Source organism: Notothenia rossii (genome assembly GCF_949606895.1).
Source record: "Notothenia rossii genome assembly, chromosome: 2".
NCBI lineage: Eukaryota > Metazoa > Chordata > Actinopteri > Perciformes > Nototheniidae > Notothenia > Notothenia rossii.
Window position 1 is genome coordinate 82436081 of NC_136904.1, and position 15557 is coordinate 82451637.

The window sequence follows — 15557 nt, forward strand, 5'->3', positions numbered from 1 at the left end:
AAAAATGTAGAGAGCGTTATATCAAGTTTCTTTTCTGACATTGTGGTTGCTCAGATAATTTCAATACACCATGTTACACCAAACACATGGATTTACAACTTGGAACAGTATAGTATCTAGCCATGGAAGTAACCTAAAGATAACACAACTGATATGCAACACTTGTGTTATTATTGCTAAGCAGACACTGCTGATGTATCAGTGTTAATGACAGATTCTCCCTTCGTTATTAAATAGCGGCAGATCCATCATCCACACCCAAACATTCCACACTAATGCAACATTGTTGCATTGGCGTACCGTGTTCCACTCTGCATAGAAACACAGTGCAGAACGAGCGCTTGTTTAGAATGTGATACGTCTCAATTCACTCTATAGTTAGAACAACTGCTTGTCAAATTCTTCAAATGCATTACAGTTAATGGAGTTTGCGTTAGTGAAAGAAAGGAGGCATCTTCAGATTTAATAAAATAGTGGAATATATCCAAGTACATTAACTTAAGTACTGTGCTAATATAGTCTATATACACATGTTGGGTGCTTGTATACTTTCACTTTATTTAATTGTGCTTCAGAGAGAAATATTGTGCTGCATATTCAATCATATTCATCAGTTACTTTGAGGACTATTTCGCCAATAAAATAGGATGGATTATCATCTGGTTTCAAAAGTTCATTTTGTTTGGAAAAAAATTAACTAAAAAGGAAGTTACCTTGCACATAGATGCACCAGTTGTAATAATAGCCAGCACAATAAAATATAAAATTAAAAGCATTTTTGGCATTTTTAATTTTATTTTATTTTTTTACTTTTGGTGCTTTAAGCCTATATTTTGAAGATATTACATTGTAAATAGATGTTCAATGCAGTTGTGGGCATGGATTTAGCATGGTTAACTTTTTCTCGTATTTTTCCTTGGATGTATGTGGCTTTCAGAGTCCTACAGACTATTTTTCTGTGTTCAGGAAGAGCCCGGATATTAGCCCGAGTGTGTTCCCAATCAGTCACAGACAGCTCATTTTCACAGCTCTTATTTTCAAACAGCTTCCACGGAAATGACACTGGACAGTGTGAATATGGACCACAGCACGCGGCGTGACATGACTGTAGCTAATGACAATACTGAACCTGGAGAGGAAGTGACACGTGACTCTCCAGGAGAGGAAGTGACACGTGACTGTCTGTACAGTAGGGATGGACCGCTGGACATGTTGACAAAACCCCCCCCTTATATCACAGAAACGAATATATCTAGTTATGATGTGCATAAACAGCTTGTAATCATGAAGTCACTTGTTTAGATCGAGGAGATGAACATCATTATTCGGGGTTCAAGTTTTCAGCCGTGACACTCAAGTCACAAAAAATCACTTCAAGATTTCTCGTAATTGCTGCCATATTTTTTATCCATCCTGTTGCTCTCTAAAAGCTGCTGTCAGTGTTTGATTATTCGAACAACTGGAAACCACATGACAATCATCAAATTGTATGGCGAAGACTGAAGTAATGTTCACTTTAGCTCCTCAGGACACAGAGCTAGATGCACATCCACACTGCAGACTGAATGAAACACAGCAGCAATAGTCAGAATAGCAGCCCATCAGTTTTAAGTTACAGAAACCCTCATTGCAGCATTTTATATATAAAAGCAATGTAGCCTACTGTAGGCTAAAATTATGATAACAATGTGTTAATAGTATGGTGTGTTATTTGGGTAGGCTTTCCCTGGTTGAGAAAAAAGATATAGCCTAAGCTATTTTTTCCAAGGCCAAATATAACACAACACCTTTGTGCTAACTACCGGATTTTGTTTATGTCAGTATTTAAACAAAAAACTAAAGTATGAAAGTAACATTTGAGCATTTGGGGGAACAAATAAATCACAAGGCAAAGTGTCGCTGCTGTGTTTAGTATAGGGACTATTCACAAAATATGAGTCCATCATTCATATTTTCATTAGCCTCCTCCCTCACATGAACAACAAAATACTTATTTGTTTCATCGCATTTTTAAATACTGATAGGGGAGTTTATATGGCCTTTAATTAGGAATGCATTTATAAAGCTATTCCTAATTATTCCGGTTATTTTCTTCTAAATACGAGAATGTATTGAGTCTGCTTCATGTATCAATTAAAATCGGCTGCTCCTTTGTGCAAATGTAAACTATGGCCGGGGTCTGAAAATTATAACAACATAACTGCAATAAACTATTCGACATGGATTCACAGTTTTACACATTTGTAACAATTAAATAGACGTGCTGTTCTAGTTTCTTATCTAATAACAGATTTGTATTTAAGACAAGATTAAGGTAATAGACAATTTAAGGTAAATTGTGTTGTTATTGTAAAACTGCTTGCCCTTTAGATGTTCACAAACTAAAGTTCTCCAGTTTTATAAAGAACACTCAGAGATAAAGCCATATAGTATGTGTCTCCTTTCAAATATTTCATATTATTAATAATGCATGTTGCATGGACTGGTCCATGTGTTGCCTGCATGTTCCAGCATTGAATGAGTTCCTGTATCTGAGACTAAAAGGCCAATATCGCCCTCTAGCGACCAAATTACTTTCCCAATGTAGCCTAACGCTCTGCAGAGGTAAACAAATTGTATTTAGTCCTTCTAAATGCAGAGTTCTTGCATTGGTTTGACTACTGCAGATCCAAATGGTATAATTCATTTATTGATACAAATTAAGTAATTATCCAAAATGATGAGATCATTTTAGTTTCCTTTAGTGCAGACAGTGTGAGTTAAAATAAGGACACATCTCTGGTTTTACATTTCAATAATACAATAAACCCACAATAAGGCTTAACTCCATCTGACATCAGTCAATGTGAAGGTTTTTTTCTCCCATCGGTGGGAAGTGCAGTTGGTGAATAAACGTGACCATTACGGTGGGGGTGATTTCCTCTAAAACAATTCATCGACCAGACACCCCGTGGAAAAGTGTCTAGATTCTGTTTGTCAGCAACAGACGCAAAAGCCCGAGATAAAGAGGATTTCAAAGGAGAATGTAATTACTGGCCAGGACCATAAAGTCATTTAGGCCAGACGTCTAGCCATTTCTATAGCTTTATTGGACCACGTTTCTTCCTGCTTTAAAGTAATTATTCGTACAAGTTGGACAATAAATTGGAAATCGGCCGCAACACCTCTCCCAATCGTAAACACCTTTGTTCTTCTAAGTTTCAATTCCACTGTTTGGAAAATGAAGTGAAATCCAACGAAGTAGCCTAAAGACAGATTTTAATGGGATATAAGAGTAGCCTACGTTTATTTGCAGATTTGTTAGCTGCAAATAAGAAAATTGTCAAATCTGTCAAACACTAACTATTTCGTTAAGTTGTGTGTTTCATGCTCAAATAATGCAGCTGTAATTCATGCTGCATAGTCTTACTGAAAGCAAGGCTTCAGCGGATATGTTTGACCTTTCATTTCCAAACTAGAATGAGCCTCGATAAAATAACCCATCAGTATGGTAAAATCGTGCTGGAAAATATGTAAAATGCATTTAAGGAAAACAGGTATTCTACGCATTGATGTGGAAGAGTAAAATTACTAATTGATTTGGTTTGTGTAAAATAAAAAACGCACGTCTATATTTTCTTTCTCACATAATTTATGGGCCACCATTTCAAAACAAAAGCCCTTGTGAAAATGTATCAATGCACGTTTTACTGATGAGATATATCCGTGTGTGTGTGTGTGTGTGTGTGTGTGTGTGTGTGTGTGTGTGTGTGTGTGTGTGTGTGTGTGTGTGTGTGTGTATGTGTGTGTGTGTGTGTGTGTGTGTGTGTGTGTGTGTGTGTGTGTGTGTGTGTGTATATGTGTGGGTTTGTGTGTGTACAGACCACAAACAGCAGTCAAAGCAGTTCAGCTGTGAAAATGTTTTATATACAACTCCAAATTCTTAACAAAAGCAATATGCTACACATAGTTTCCTAAATCTGACAAACTGCTTGTGGTTGTGTGTAAAACAGAAAATATCACAATAAACAGTATTTGAAGGGTACTCTGAATCTCACCAAAACTCTGCACATGTAATTGTTTTGTATATTTGGCCAACACGGTAGGACACGAACACGCACTATTACACTACACATAGAGGATCTAAAAATGAAAATGGCTAACGGGGATCCTAAACAAAATGAATATAATTCTTCAGATGGCTTCCTTGGTACAAATGTGTCAAATGGCTGTGATTTTAGAGCAGATCCTTGCCGTTCCTCTCTCTGTTCATCTTCTTCATTTTCATCCTCCTGTTCTGGAACCAGATCTTCACTTGTCTCTCGGTTAAAGTCAGAATGCGGGCCACTTCAAAGCGTCGGTCTCTTGTCAAATACATGTTGAACAGGAACTCTTTTTCCAGCTCTAAAGTCTGATATTTTGTGTACGGGCATCGCTTCTTTCTCGTGGAGCGTGCGTGAATCCAGTTTACTGAAGGGTTGCCTGAAAAACAGATATAAATGAAGTATAAGGACACATGTTATGAGGATGTTTTTATTTATTTAAAAGTGTATTAAATTGTCCTTAAATTATGATTCTGGGACCCATAAGCTCACTGGTGTGTTTGCAGGTAATTAAAAGCAAAATGAGAAATCGTTGAATGTGATAGATAATGCGTAAAGATGAGTATTTCCATTACATGTTGTCTTGTTTTTACCAGCAGGTAAAATAACATAATAGAGAAAACAACATATATTATACTTATATATCCCTAACGTCTATAGCTCATGAAAAATCTAAAATAAAGAAGCAATGTTGCTGTTTAGGGCGTCCTATGACATGACAAACTTTAGGATCCCCTGCAATAACCCGAGCAGGGCGGGTTTTCTCCCTTTCGGAGCCGAGGTATAGTAGCCTACGAGACACTTTTATAGGTTAGTAAAACCTCCAGTTTTACACACCCAGCTCATACAGTTCTTAGGGTTGTAAATCAGGATTAGCTTTTTGGTTTACTTACTTTGGTCAAGTTGTTGTTGTTTCTCTTCTTTGGGCTCGCTGTGGCTCGAAAGCTCACTTCCACTTTGCTCTTTGGTCGCTTTTTCTGGACACTCCGATACTCCACACGCGAAATCCCCGCCGACCGGCCGAGCCTCTGCCTCTAAAGAGTCGCTCTCCGTAGCTTTCGGTGGCAAGACCTCCGGCTTTGTCCCGTACGGCCGACTGCTGGGGTGAAATCCGCTGAACGAAACGTGGTTGGAGATGGGGTCCATCCAGGAGCGGACGCCGACATATCTACCATCCGAAGCGGGCAGATGGGACTGGTGGTGGTGGTGATGGTGTACGTACGGATGATAAATCCCCTGCGGGTGAACCGATGACCAAGACGACGAAAAAACGGCGGACTTTGGCGCAAAATTGCATGAGGAGAAGTCTGCGTTGTCCCCGGCACCTGGCGGCCTCGGGGTCACCGTGTGCGGAGCTTGAAGAAAACGAGCACCGTACACATCCTCCGGTTCCTGCCCCATGATAGCGTCCACATAGCAGTTACTGAGAGTGCCACTGGAAGACATTTTTTGATCTCTTCCTACTCATATAATAAGGGTTGCACTGTTACGGGAAGCTTCCCTCTATGAACAATCATAGTATTTTTTGCTGGCCTGCATCTACAGGGATTGGTTACATGGATCACGTGGTCATATTTACCAATACAGCGAGTAAATCAATCCTGCCCTTGCTCTCTTTTTTTTCCTCGTCAGGTTTAATTTAGCTTTTCATTTCACAAATAATAAAAAGGCCCCATCATATGTGACTGGAGGGAGAGTGAAATCACTCAAATGAATTCAAATTATTATCTTTTCTATTTTTTTCATTTTCGGGTGGTGCAGGACCCTGCAACAATGCAAGCAGGTCAGAAAAATGAATAAGACACATCCTCCCCCCCCCCACACACACACACAGTCAAACACCCCGTGTCTTAATGTTATAGGAAACTCTTCTAATATCGTCCTGATACCCTCAATGCTAATAAAATTCTTTATAGACTTACGGAGTCCTCGTAAAATAGATGTAATAACATGCTGTAAAATAACAGTCGCCATTTCCGCTCACAATGCAGTGAATCCTTTGTTAATAATAGGCTAGAAAACCTATTTTCAGGGTTGTTTTAATTTTTAAAAGCTAAGCCGGAAACGCTAGTTGTGAAATAGTTGTATTCATTCAAAGGAGGGCAATAATGTCTTTATGCATCAATAAATGTTTTATGAGGTGCGTGTGATTATACATGCCGTCAATAAAAAAAGAAAAGACTAGGAGAAGCTTAGTCCATCTGTATGTTGCTATGTGGAAGGTGTAATTCAACTCTAATATACATATAGTTCTTTTTGAGCAAAATACACATTTTCGCTTGTTTTGAAACATTCTAAGTTTACCTTCAGTACAGAAAAATACGCACATTAATAGCCAAGTAAAGGACAAATCTGCAGACTGCAATTCAGAGTGACCATTTCATCTCAGATCATCTGAACAAATAAAGTTATTCCTCACCATGAGAATAATAATAATAATAGCTACGTGGCTACGGAGGCCTGTGTCGCTCGGGGGGAAGGAAATGCTGAGGCTTGCCTGTGAATTTGTGCTTGAACATAACTTAGTCCGCCTGATAGTTTCATATAGACTGTTAGTTTAGCAACAAACAGGCCTGCTGGAAATTAAAACACAATTTGTATTTCATATCACAGCCTCCGACTATATTTGTCCATCTTGCTGCACTCTTCCTACGCAAAGGCCGAGATATTTCGATATGTTTTTTTATTTATTTTTAATACGTTTGATTTAACAAACATCAGTCTTACACTTTCTCTTTAAGGAGATTAAATATAATTGATAAGAATTTGCTAAATCCTGTACAAAACACATGCATTGAAATACTAGCCCACTAACTAAACCTTGTTTTAAACAATGTTTAGTTAGTGGGCTACTAGCATTTCAATACGCTACAAGCTCAAAATGTATAGAATTGAGATATAATTTAGTGAAATTAGAGTTTAATTGTACACATATAGACAGCATTTACGCACGGAAGTATACCGCGCATTAGGAACATTTTGGAACACCATTTATTTTCGTGCTACAAAGTGCAAAAGGCTCCTTTAGAAAATCTATTTTATTTGTCTCCTCTTCATAACCGTTTTAAGCAAACTAATGTCTGCGTCAATGCAAATACCGCAGATTCCGGCGGTGGCATAGCAGTCACCAATAAGATGATGTCAGATGAGATACTTTGGTATAGCACAAACAAAAACAAAACAAGATTATTTGACAATTTATTGCAAGATACATGCCACAAACATGCAACAATTTCACAGATTAACATTGTATTCCGCCATAGAAACATTTCACTGTTGAGCAAATGGCTTGCACTTACTGCAAAACAAATGTTGCACTATACAAGACAATAAAATGTGCTTTCATGACTGGAAAGGAGGAAATATTTTACAAACAGCTCGTCATCGCGATACATTAAATGTCCAGGTCTACTGGCTACAAAGAAGACATCTACTTCAATAATTTAAGACTTAGAAGTGTAACCCTGTGATAAAATAAAGCAAATACACGACACCACAGAAAGTACTCAAATTGGCTAAGGGCCTATATTCACAGTTTCGTTGAAATTGAGGATAAACGTCCAATGCTCTAAATGTCAAAATGTCACTAAAGCATCAAACTGAATATGAGAGAACATGAAACACAGCTAACCACAGTTACATGCAGGCTCACGAAAAGGTGAGATTTGAGGTCAGTTCTCGGATGCGGTTTTCTCTGTTCATTTTCTTCAGCTTCATCCTGCGATTCTGAAACCAGATCTTGACCTGCCTGTCGGTCAGGTTGACGCCCCTGCTGATCTCTAGGCGGCGCTCTCGGGTCAGATACATGTTGAAGAGAAACTCCTTCTCCAACTCCAAGGTCTGGTGCTTTGTGTAGGGACATCTTTTCTTTCTTCCACTTTTTGCAGTTAACCAGTTGCTTGTTGGAGGGGCACTCTTGCAATCTGTAGAGATTAAAAACCAGTTAGTGATTTATTTTGAACAAAGTCTCACCTGCTAATTTTGATTTTACCTCTGGGAAATAACACACAATAGCCTATACATGTTTTCCCAGAAAAACTAAATCAAATCAAATTTCTTTCCAATTGAAATGGAAATTAAATTATCACTTTTGATTGTGATCAAACCACACTGACCTCATCTTTATAAAGCTTTAAACATGTGCAGAACATCTGTTTAATTACATCAAGCTTCAAATGCATTAACACTTCATAACATCGTTACAATCATCAATTTAAAAGATACTTTCTAACAGTGTTATGATTATCTTCTAACGAAAGTCACAGACTCATCTATCTAGAATTAAACAGATGCAAATGCACCAATTTTATAGTTTCCACGAGTAAAGACATTTTGCAATAATGCAAACATTTAAACTACTCTTAGATTATTTGTTTTTGCTTTTAAATCAGTGCAACATGCAGAACATAAAGCAACACAATGGGAAAACGTTTTTTTTAAGTGCACATTAGAATTTCAATAGGAGGAAAGACTGACACACAGTCTGCATGCTGCATGGTAAAACCATTCTCTGTTGCCCATTACTGCAACCTGAGAAAGACTCTCATTAAACATTACGACTTTAGGGTTGTTTGTGTTTTATACTTGGTTTTATGATGCTGAAGCCTTCACTGCAGCGCCACAAGATAAAAGCTTTACTGTAGCCAACCCACCTTTCGCTTCTTTTAGCAGCTCAGGGCTGGACACTGGGGCTTCCATGGAGCAGTTTTTCTCCCCGGAGCTAGACCTTGGATCCGGGCTGTCTGCGGGGACCGGGGTCCTTGAGGTCTCGGGGTTTTGCGGTACAACCTCACTTTTCTTTTTCTCCTCTGCAAAATTTGAAGGCGCCGAGGACGACTGCGGTTTCGGGGTGACCCGGCTGAGCTGCACCAGTGTTGGGTTTGGACTCGGCGGCTCATGGCAGTAGTTTTCCGGATGTTTCCCATTCGCATAAGTTTGGCTCAGTCTGAAATAGCCCGGCACCGGAATCTCGGGACCATCGACAGGACAAGACTGGGAAATAACGTTGGAATATGCAGGGACCTCTGTCGAGCTGACTTTTTGCACTCTCTTTTCCGAGTACATGCAGCAGTTACTCTCTTCCTTTATGCTCTGTGAAAATGTGCAGTTTGACATCTGAGTGGACGGCTCTAATCTGCAGGGTCTGTTCGGATCAGTCCAGTTATCTATTTGAGGTATGTACGAGTGGACATTCATGCCCATATTTTGGTGGTTGACTTCCCCTCTTTTGCCGAAAGACGGCAGGAGTCCACAGGTTTGCATTCCGTAAGTTCCCATTTCTGAGCCAGACGGCATGTACATGTTGCTGCTGGAGTAAAAGCTGTCCGACCTGCAAGCACCTAATAAAGAGTCCACTAGAAAGGTGTTTGCCGCAGGAGAGCTACTGGGAAAGGACATTTTGGGGGGTTAAGTTCTTAAGAGGAGAGAGATGTCCTTTGTAAGATGACATATCTAGGAAAAACAATCTCCGTGTAAGTCAGGATGCCTCCCGACCACATGACAAGCCCACCAATGAGATTTGAAAATGGCCTTGAGACGCAGCCTCCTCTCCCTGCACACACGCTCTGCTGCAGATCAGACGTGGTCAACAGCGACCCCTACTACACGGACTTGAAATTGGTTTGCAGACTTAACTGGCTGTTCAATCAAAACTGAAACAATCACATCTTTTAAAAATGCAATTTGCGATCAGAAAATAGTCCACTTTCATGTAAATGTTACGTGTGCAATCTATGAAATGTTTTCAATGAGATAAATACTTGAAAAGGATATATGCTTCTTTGTGGTAGAGCCAGAGGGAAATGAATGCATGTGTACGTGTAAAATGCTGCCTATAGCCTATGCCGCATAGAAGAGTTTTTAAAAAAAATAATATAACCATTTCTAATTGAATGCCTTCTTTATTCATATAAACCATACACACCAACAACACAGTCCACATTAACCGTGTAGGAAAAACACATGTTTTACTGTCTGAATTATACTAATAATCGATACAAAAATAAAGATTGGAATTTGATAATAACACTGTTTGCTTTGTCATTCCTTCATTCTTTCAGGGTTTGGGGTTGTTCACACATTCACTCTCCTGATTTATTTATCTGATTAACAGCACATAACTATTCGATTTAATGACAAAGACCATTGCATTTCTTGCAGCAAATCAGAAGAAATTAAGGTACAATGGATATGCCATTCCCTTATTAGAATTAATTAACTAAAATAGCTCTTTTTGCATCATCATATCTTTGCAATGCGGTACCTTTCCTAAATTTCCCTAAAAACGAATAGAAAACTGTCCTTTGTTGTTTACACAGATATTTAGCAAAATGTCTGTGTTTGCATTTTTTTTACAAGTATTTCCGATGTTGAGAATAAAACCTGGTGGTGCACAGTCTGGGGATTATTTTGCTCAGGGGTCCATTGTTTGTGTCTTAAAGGAAGGCAAATGTGTGCAAGACAAACATAGTGCCTGGTAAACTAAAGGAAAAAATAAAAACACTTGGTACTCGAAAATATCAACCGAAGTCAAGGCACAATTATTGCAACGATCCTATAGGTCTGTATAAAACATAGTAAATACAGCATGAAATAATTATATATTTGGTATTTATGCAACAAGTTTCTAATCCTACAACTTTTTTTGAAAGGCTATTTATATCCGTCTTCATGGCTCTTGTTTTAAAATAGCATATATGCATCTCATTTCGAAATGACAGGATTGACAAACAAAAAAGGCTCGTTAACCCAAATTTAATCACAGAGTATGTGTAAAAAATACATTTTTTTGTAATACCACGTTGGTTATTTTACAGGAAGAAGAAATAACATTTCACTGAGACATCTGACAACACAGACACCATTTCTGTTCTAACAATGAAAATTGATAAAAGATAATATTGAGCTATTTTGCATATCATGAAACGCGTTGAAATAAAAATAAACTTCAATAGGGGAGTATATTCTTCAGGTATAATCAACAATTAATACACACAATGTACACAAGTACCTTAAAACTGGAAAAACTAATTTGACGTTGTGTCATATAGTAGGCTAATAATAATAATAATAATAATAATAATACTGTTTTTAAAGCAAATACAAGGAGATTTTCTTATTTTACAAACACAAAACACAAGGGCATAGCCATTAACAAATGTGGGCCTTGGGGTGCTCAAAAAAGGGAAAGCGATATTGTTGCAGATTCAGGCAAAACTTCTGTCTGTTTTTTGATAAACTGTTTTTCTTAACATTTGAAATGCAAAAAGCTAGAGGCATATAAACGATCATATAATGACACAGCTGCAACTTTTAAATAAATTCAAAGCACGTCAATAATTCCCTACAATCCGGATATATTTCAGGGGCCCATAAGGTTTTTCGGCCTTCAGCTAAACGTCGAAATCTGTATTTTTAAGGTTCTGATGACAAACACTGATTAGTAATATATTGATTTTGTTAGTCTTTTAAAACACTTGAACGTGACTTGAAAATGTGTTGCCGCCTGGAAGACAAGGGAGCTGCTGAAGCTAAACGTTATTGAAATACATCATTTGTATTAAAATTACCTGTGTTTTTAGTTTTTTAGAAAAACTAGTTTGTTGGGTTTAATGGTTTGATCTAAAAAGAAAACATGTAGGTGATTTTGGACTTTTACATTTTTGTATATATACAATCTGTTGAAGACAATACAAATACAAACCACTTGATGCAGTTGTTATTCAAATACAAATGTAAGCAGAACCTGTGTTTAACGGATTATTCGCCGCTGGATGACTGTTTATGCAAGATTTGACATTTGTCTGAAATCTGCATTTCAATCTGCAGTTTAAACTGCAAGCCTGCCCTCATGTGGTTACACCGAGCAGCGAAATGAAACACCCTACACAGTTGGTAACGTAATTTCACTGTTGGACATAAAGACAACCCAATTAAACGCTTAATGAACTCTCAGTTTTTAATAGCTTATTGGGAAATAAAAGGTAGATGTGATGCGCACAAATAAAATAGACATTCATCTCCAAACTTTTTTTTTTCATAAAGAACAGTGAAACAAGGGGTGTAATTGTTGCTGCATAGAGCTTAAGTGAAAATAATCACATGAATGATCAATAAAGCGACTGTTTGTGAGGGATGAATGCGTTTATTTATTGTTGTCCCCCTGACTACAAAAATAACAGAGTTATAAACTACTGAGGTAAAGCAATTTACTCAGCCTGGGTCCCTGCAAACTGTATCTTAACAAAGATGGAAACGTTTCGCCTGCATTAATTCAAGATTGGAAAAGCACTATTTTCGCCAAAAATGTGGAATAGTCCTCCTTTTCCAGCTTATTTGTTGACGTCAGAGCAACATTTCGCCTATTGATGAAACTAAATAGTGTATGAAGTTAAAAAATAATTACTTATCCTTTCTTACGGCGGTCCTTCTTAGAATATCCTCCATTGTATCCCAGCTAACAACTAGCATTACAAGTGCCAAAAAGAGTAAACAGGAGCTACATGTGGACTGGATGCGCAAAAAACACTTGAATTCTCCAAAGATTTGTAGCCTGGAGTGAAATTACTTAGAGAAAGGAAAGAGCATCAGATCTCTTGTGGTCTGGGGGTTGGGACTCCAAAGTACAATAGCCCCCTATTTAGACATTTACAGCTGCGTTTATTATACTGTCTAGACGGTTCAAGGTTTAGTAAACAATCCAGTGTTGAAAGCAGAGGAAATAACGGGACTATCCTACAAGCACCAAATGTACCCATTGATGAATCTTTGAAAAAAAAATCCCCTTTTGTGATATTTTTGTTGGTTAAGTTCATGTGGCAAGTTGCGTGACTATGGTATAAGATGTGTCCCGTCTAATTTATTTCACACCACAACGTGCATTGCATGCTTCTTTTAAATGAACATTATACAAATTAGCCTATATTTGATATAAATAATTTCAAAGCACACCTTGCGCTTTTCTGGAATATTTGACACGAAAATATATGAACACAAATAAATAAATGCTGAAATTGTTTGTAAAATAAAATGGCATCTTGACGATTTTCCAAATGCAAGATTTATGTAGGATACACTTTTTAAACAGGAGGATGAGGGTTGAAATATGCAGGGAGGACCAGTCTTTAAGACGTGTGTGTATAGCTCCTGCCATGTGTGTGTGTGTGTGTGTGTGTGTGTGTGTGTGTGTGTGTGTGTGTGTGTGTGTGTGTGTGTGTGTGTGTGTGTGTGTGTGTGTGTGTGTGTGTGTGTGTGTGTGTGTGTGTGTGTGTGTGTGTGTGTGTGTGTGTGTGTGTGTGTGTGTGTGTGTGTGTGTGTGTGTGTGTGTGTGTGTGTGTGTGTGTGTGTGTGTGTGTGTGTGTGTGTGTGTGTGTCAGGTATCAGAATAAGGGATTCCCAGTAAAATACTGTAGGCGGTCGCGATTGAGCTTTTTCTCTTTCATTCTTCTGTTCTGAAACCAAATCTTCACCTGCCGATCGGACAGGTTTAACATCCTGGACAGCTGGAGCCGCTTCTCTTTGTTAATGTACACGTTGAAGAAAAACTCTCGTTCAAGTTCTCGGAGCTGGTATTTGGTGTAAGGACACCTCTTCTTTCTGGACTTGGTTGATGAACCTGCAGAAGAAAAAATAAAACGTATAGAACATTTTTAATATCATAAACTAAAATTCAGACTATAGCTTAATGCATATAACAGGTTGACGGATACATTTATTTGTTTAATTGCATATGTTTGCTCAAAGGCCCTCTCTGCAACACACGCACACAATGAGACAAACAACGGATTTTGCATTATAATATAACTTTTACCGCACTGATGTTTATGCATGGCGTTCACTGAAAGTGTTATACCAGCACGACATTGCCTATAACACGATGAAATAAACTTTAATACAACGATTTTATTGGATTCCCTATCAATACAAATCACATCCAGCAACACAGTCCAGTTATAAGACACAGGGCAATCTTTAAAGTATGGTTAACTTAACGGTTTCCCATTGTAAATACCTTTACAACCGTAAACTAAATCTTATAGGGATATAAAACCTTTTGCATGCTTATAAAGAGTCACATAACTATGCACGGTCACGGAGGAGGACACAGTGCAGTCCAGACGCTCTATTGTCTAACTTGTACACCTTATGTCCCAGACAAAGAGAAAAACACTTACTCTGTTGGTTGTTCTTGTCGCCGCAGTTGGAGGATGAGTCGTCGTCAGCGCTTTGCTCAGCTTTGTCCTGCTCCAGTTTGGTTAGATCCTGATTGTTATTCGCAGCATCTTCAGCAGCAGCAGAGTCTGTCTTTTGTCCAGGCAGCTCCGCGTTGGGCTTGTCTGTTTTAGGAGTTTCCAAAAACTGGTCGAAGACCTGGGGGAGAACCCCGTTACGGCCGACACCGTTGAAGAAATTACACGGCGAGCTGGTGCCCCCGTGGTGGCCGTACAAGGAGTCGTTTTTGAAAATCACATCCGCCCTGCTGCCCGAGGACTGGATCAAGTCCCGGTGCATTATCTCGTCTGTCGAGTAGTAAGACGCGTAATTGCCCCTGTAGTGCCATTTGCTAGGATGGTCCAGTCCATAATCCCTGAAAGCGACTTCTCGGACAGGTTGGATTTGGGCTATGTTGGAAGAATAAGGGAAATTTATCTGACACGAAGTAGTCTGCGGTAAAAAGGAGGAGACTGATGTAAAATCGGGCGACGAAACGTAATAAGTACAGCTCGGTAAATACATATTTGACGCACAGCTGCGATCATCGTATTCCGTCATATCTCTTCTTCCCCCCTTTCCTCTTTGCAACAGAGGAGAGGAATTGGCAGCTTGACTGTGTTAAACTTTGTTCATCTACAGCACCACAGGCGCCTGGTTAGACCCCGCCAGGGAGAAGAAATCGGAAACGCAGGCAGACCTGCAATACATCTTGATCGATTCTTGAGGTAATTGTGTCATGTGATCCGGCCAAGAAATTACCATACATCAATATCAGTCATTAAAAACTGTCCGGAGAAACTCATGTGAGCGCATGCGAGAGCTTCCATTGGCTCCCTGGCTGCAGAGGAAACTCCTCTCCAGCCTTCTTGCCCTATAGCTCACGGAAAAAGAAATGTGTGAACCACCACTGGAATACTTAATTGAAAGCTTTACAGCATCGTCGTCATTCTTTAATGACAGTCGCATGCGTTCTATCGGCAATAGATTTGAGCAATTTGGAATAGGCACCGCTGTTTGTTGCAACAGTTAGGTTGGAAACAATGAAATTGACCCCCCCCCCCCGCCCCCCCCCCCCCTATTTAAAGCAAAGCTTGAGGAAAATAGTACTATGCCAACCGTGCATGCCCTTCGTTGCAAAATCAAGTGTGATTCACAAGCGACTCATTAAGTCTGTTTTATGCAGATACATTGTAGGGTTCATCGAGTATAATCACTGTGTACCAATATGACGGTTAGAATACATTTAAATACACAACATGCACA

General features: G+C 38.9%; 4 protein-coding genes across 4 annotated transcripts in view; 1 reads left to right on the forward strand and 3 right to left on the reverse strand.

Moving 5' to 3' along the window:
* Positions 1–15557, forward strand: part of atp5mc3a (ATP synthase membrane subunit c locus 3a) — a 287504-nt gene that overhangs the window by 133954 nt on the left and 137993 nt on the right. The gene's annotated exons all lie outside the window — the stretch shown is intronic.
* On the reverse strand, positions 3885–5640 carry hoxd9a (homeobox D9a). The gene is made up of 2 exons (XM_079666634.1): positions 4976–5640; positions 3885–4461 (listed from the first exon to the last, which is right to left on the reverse strand). The coding sequence occupies exons 1-2, from the start codon at positions 5526–5528 to the stop codon at positions 4217–4219; spliced, it is 798 nt and encodes a 265-aa protein (XP_079522760.1). The 5' UTR covers positions 5529–5640; the 3' UTR covers positions 3885–4216.
* Positions 7268–10693, reverse strand: hoxd10a (homeobox D10a). The gene is made up of 2 exons (XM_079666214.1): positions 8735–10693; positions 7268–8005 (listed from the first exon to the last, which is right to left on the reverse strand). The coding sequence occupies exons 1-2, from the start codon at positions 9477–9479 to the stop codon at positions 7731–7733; spliced, it is 1020 nt and encodes a 339-aa protein (XP_079522340.1). The 5' UTR covers positions 9480–10693; the 3' UTR covers positions 7268–7730.
* On the reverse strand, positions 10820–14943 carry hoxd11a (homeobox D11a). Its single transcript, XM_079666215.1, has 2 exons — positions 14255–14943; positions 10820–13695 (listed from the first exon to the last, which is right to left on the reverse strand). Exons 1-2 carry the CDS (start codon positions 14850–14852, stop codon positions 13460–13462), a joined length of 834 nt encoding a protein of 277 aa, XP_079522341.1. The 5' UTR covers positions 14853–14943; the 3' UTR covers positions 10820–13459.

Coding starts and splice junctions, on each gene's coding strand:
- hoxd9a (XM_079666634.1), bottom strand. CDS start 5,528: ATGTCTTCCAGTGGCACTCTCAGTAACTGCTATGTGGACGCTATCATG. Junction 4,462..4,975: donor ACAACAACAACTTGACCAAA/GTAAGTAAACCA, acceptor TCTGTTTTTCAG/GCAACCCTTCAGTAAACTGG.
- hoxd10a (XM_079666214.1), bottom strand. CDS start 9,479: ATGTCCTTTCCCAGTAGCTCTCCTGCGGCAAACACCTTTCTAGTGGAC. Junction 8,006..8,734: donor GCTGCTAAAAGAAGCGAAAG/GTGGGTTGGCTA, acceptor TAATCTCTACAG/ATTGCAAGAGTGCCCCTCCA.
- hoxd11a (XM_079666215.1), bottom strand. CDS start 14,852: ATGACGGAATACGATGATCGCAGCTGTGCGTCAAATATGTATTTACCG. Junction 13,696..14,254: donor CGACAAGAACAACCAACAGA/GTAAGTGTTTTT, acceptor TTTCTTCTGCAG/GTTCATCAACCAAGTCCAGA.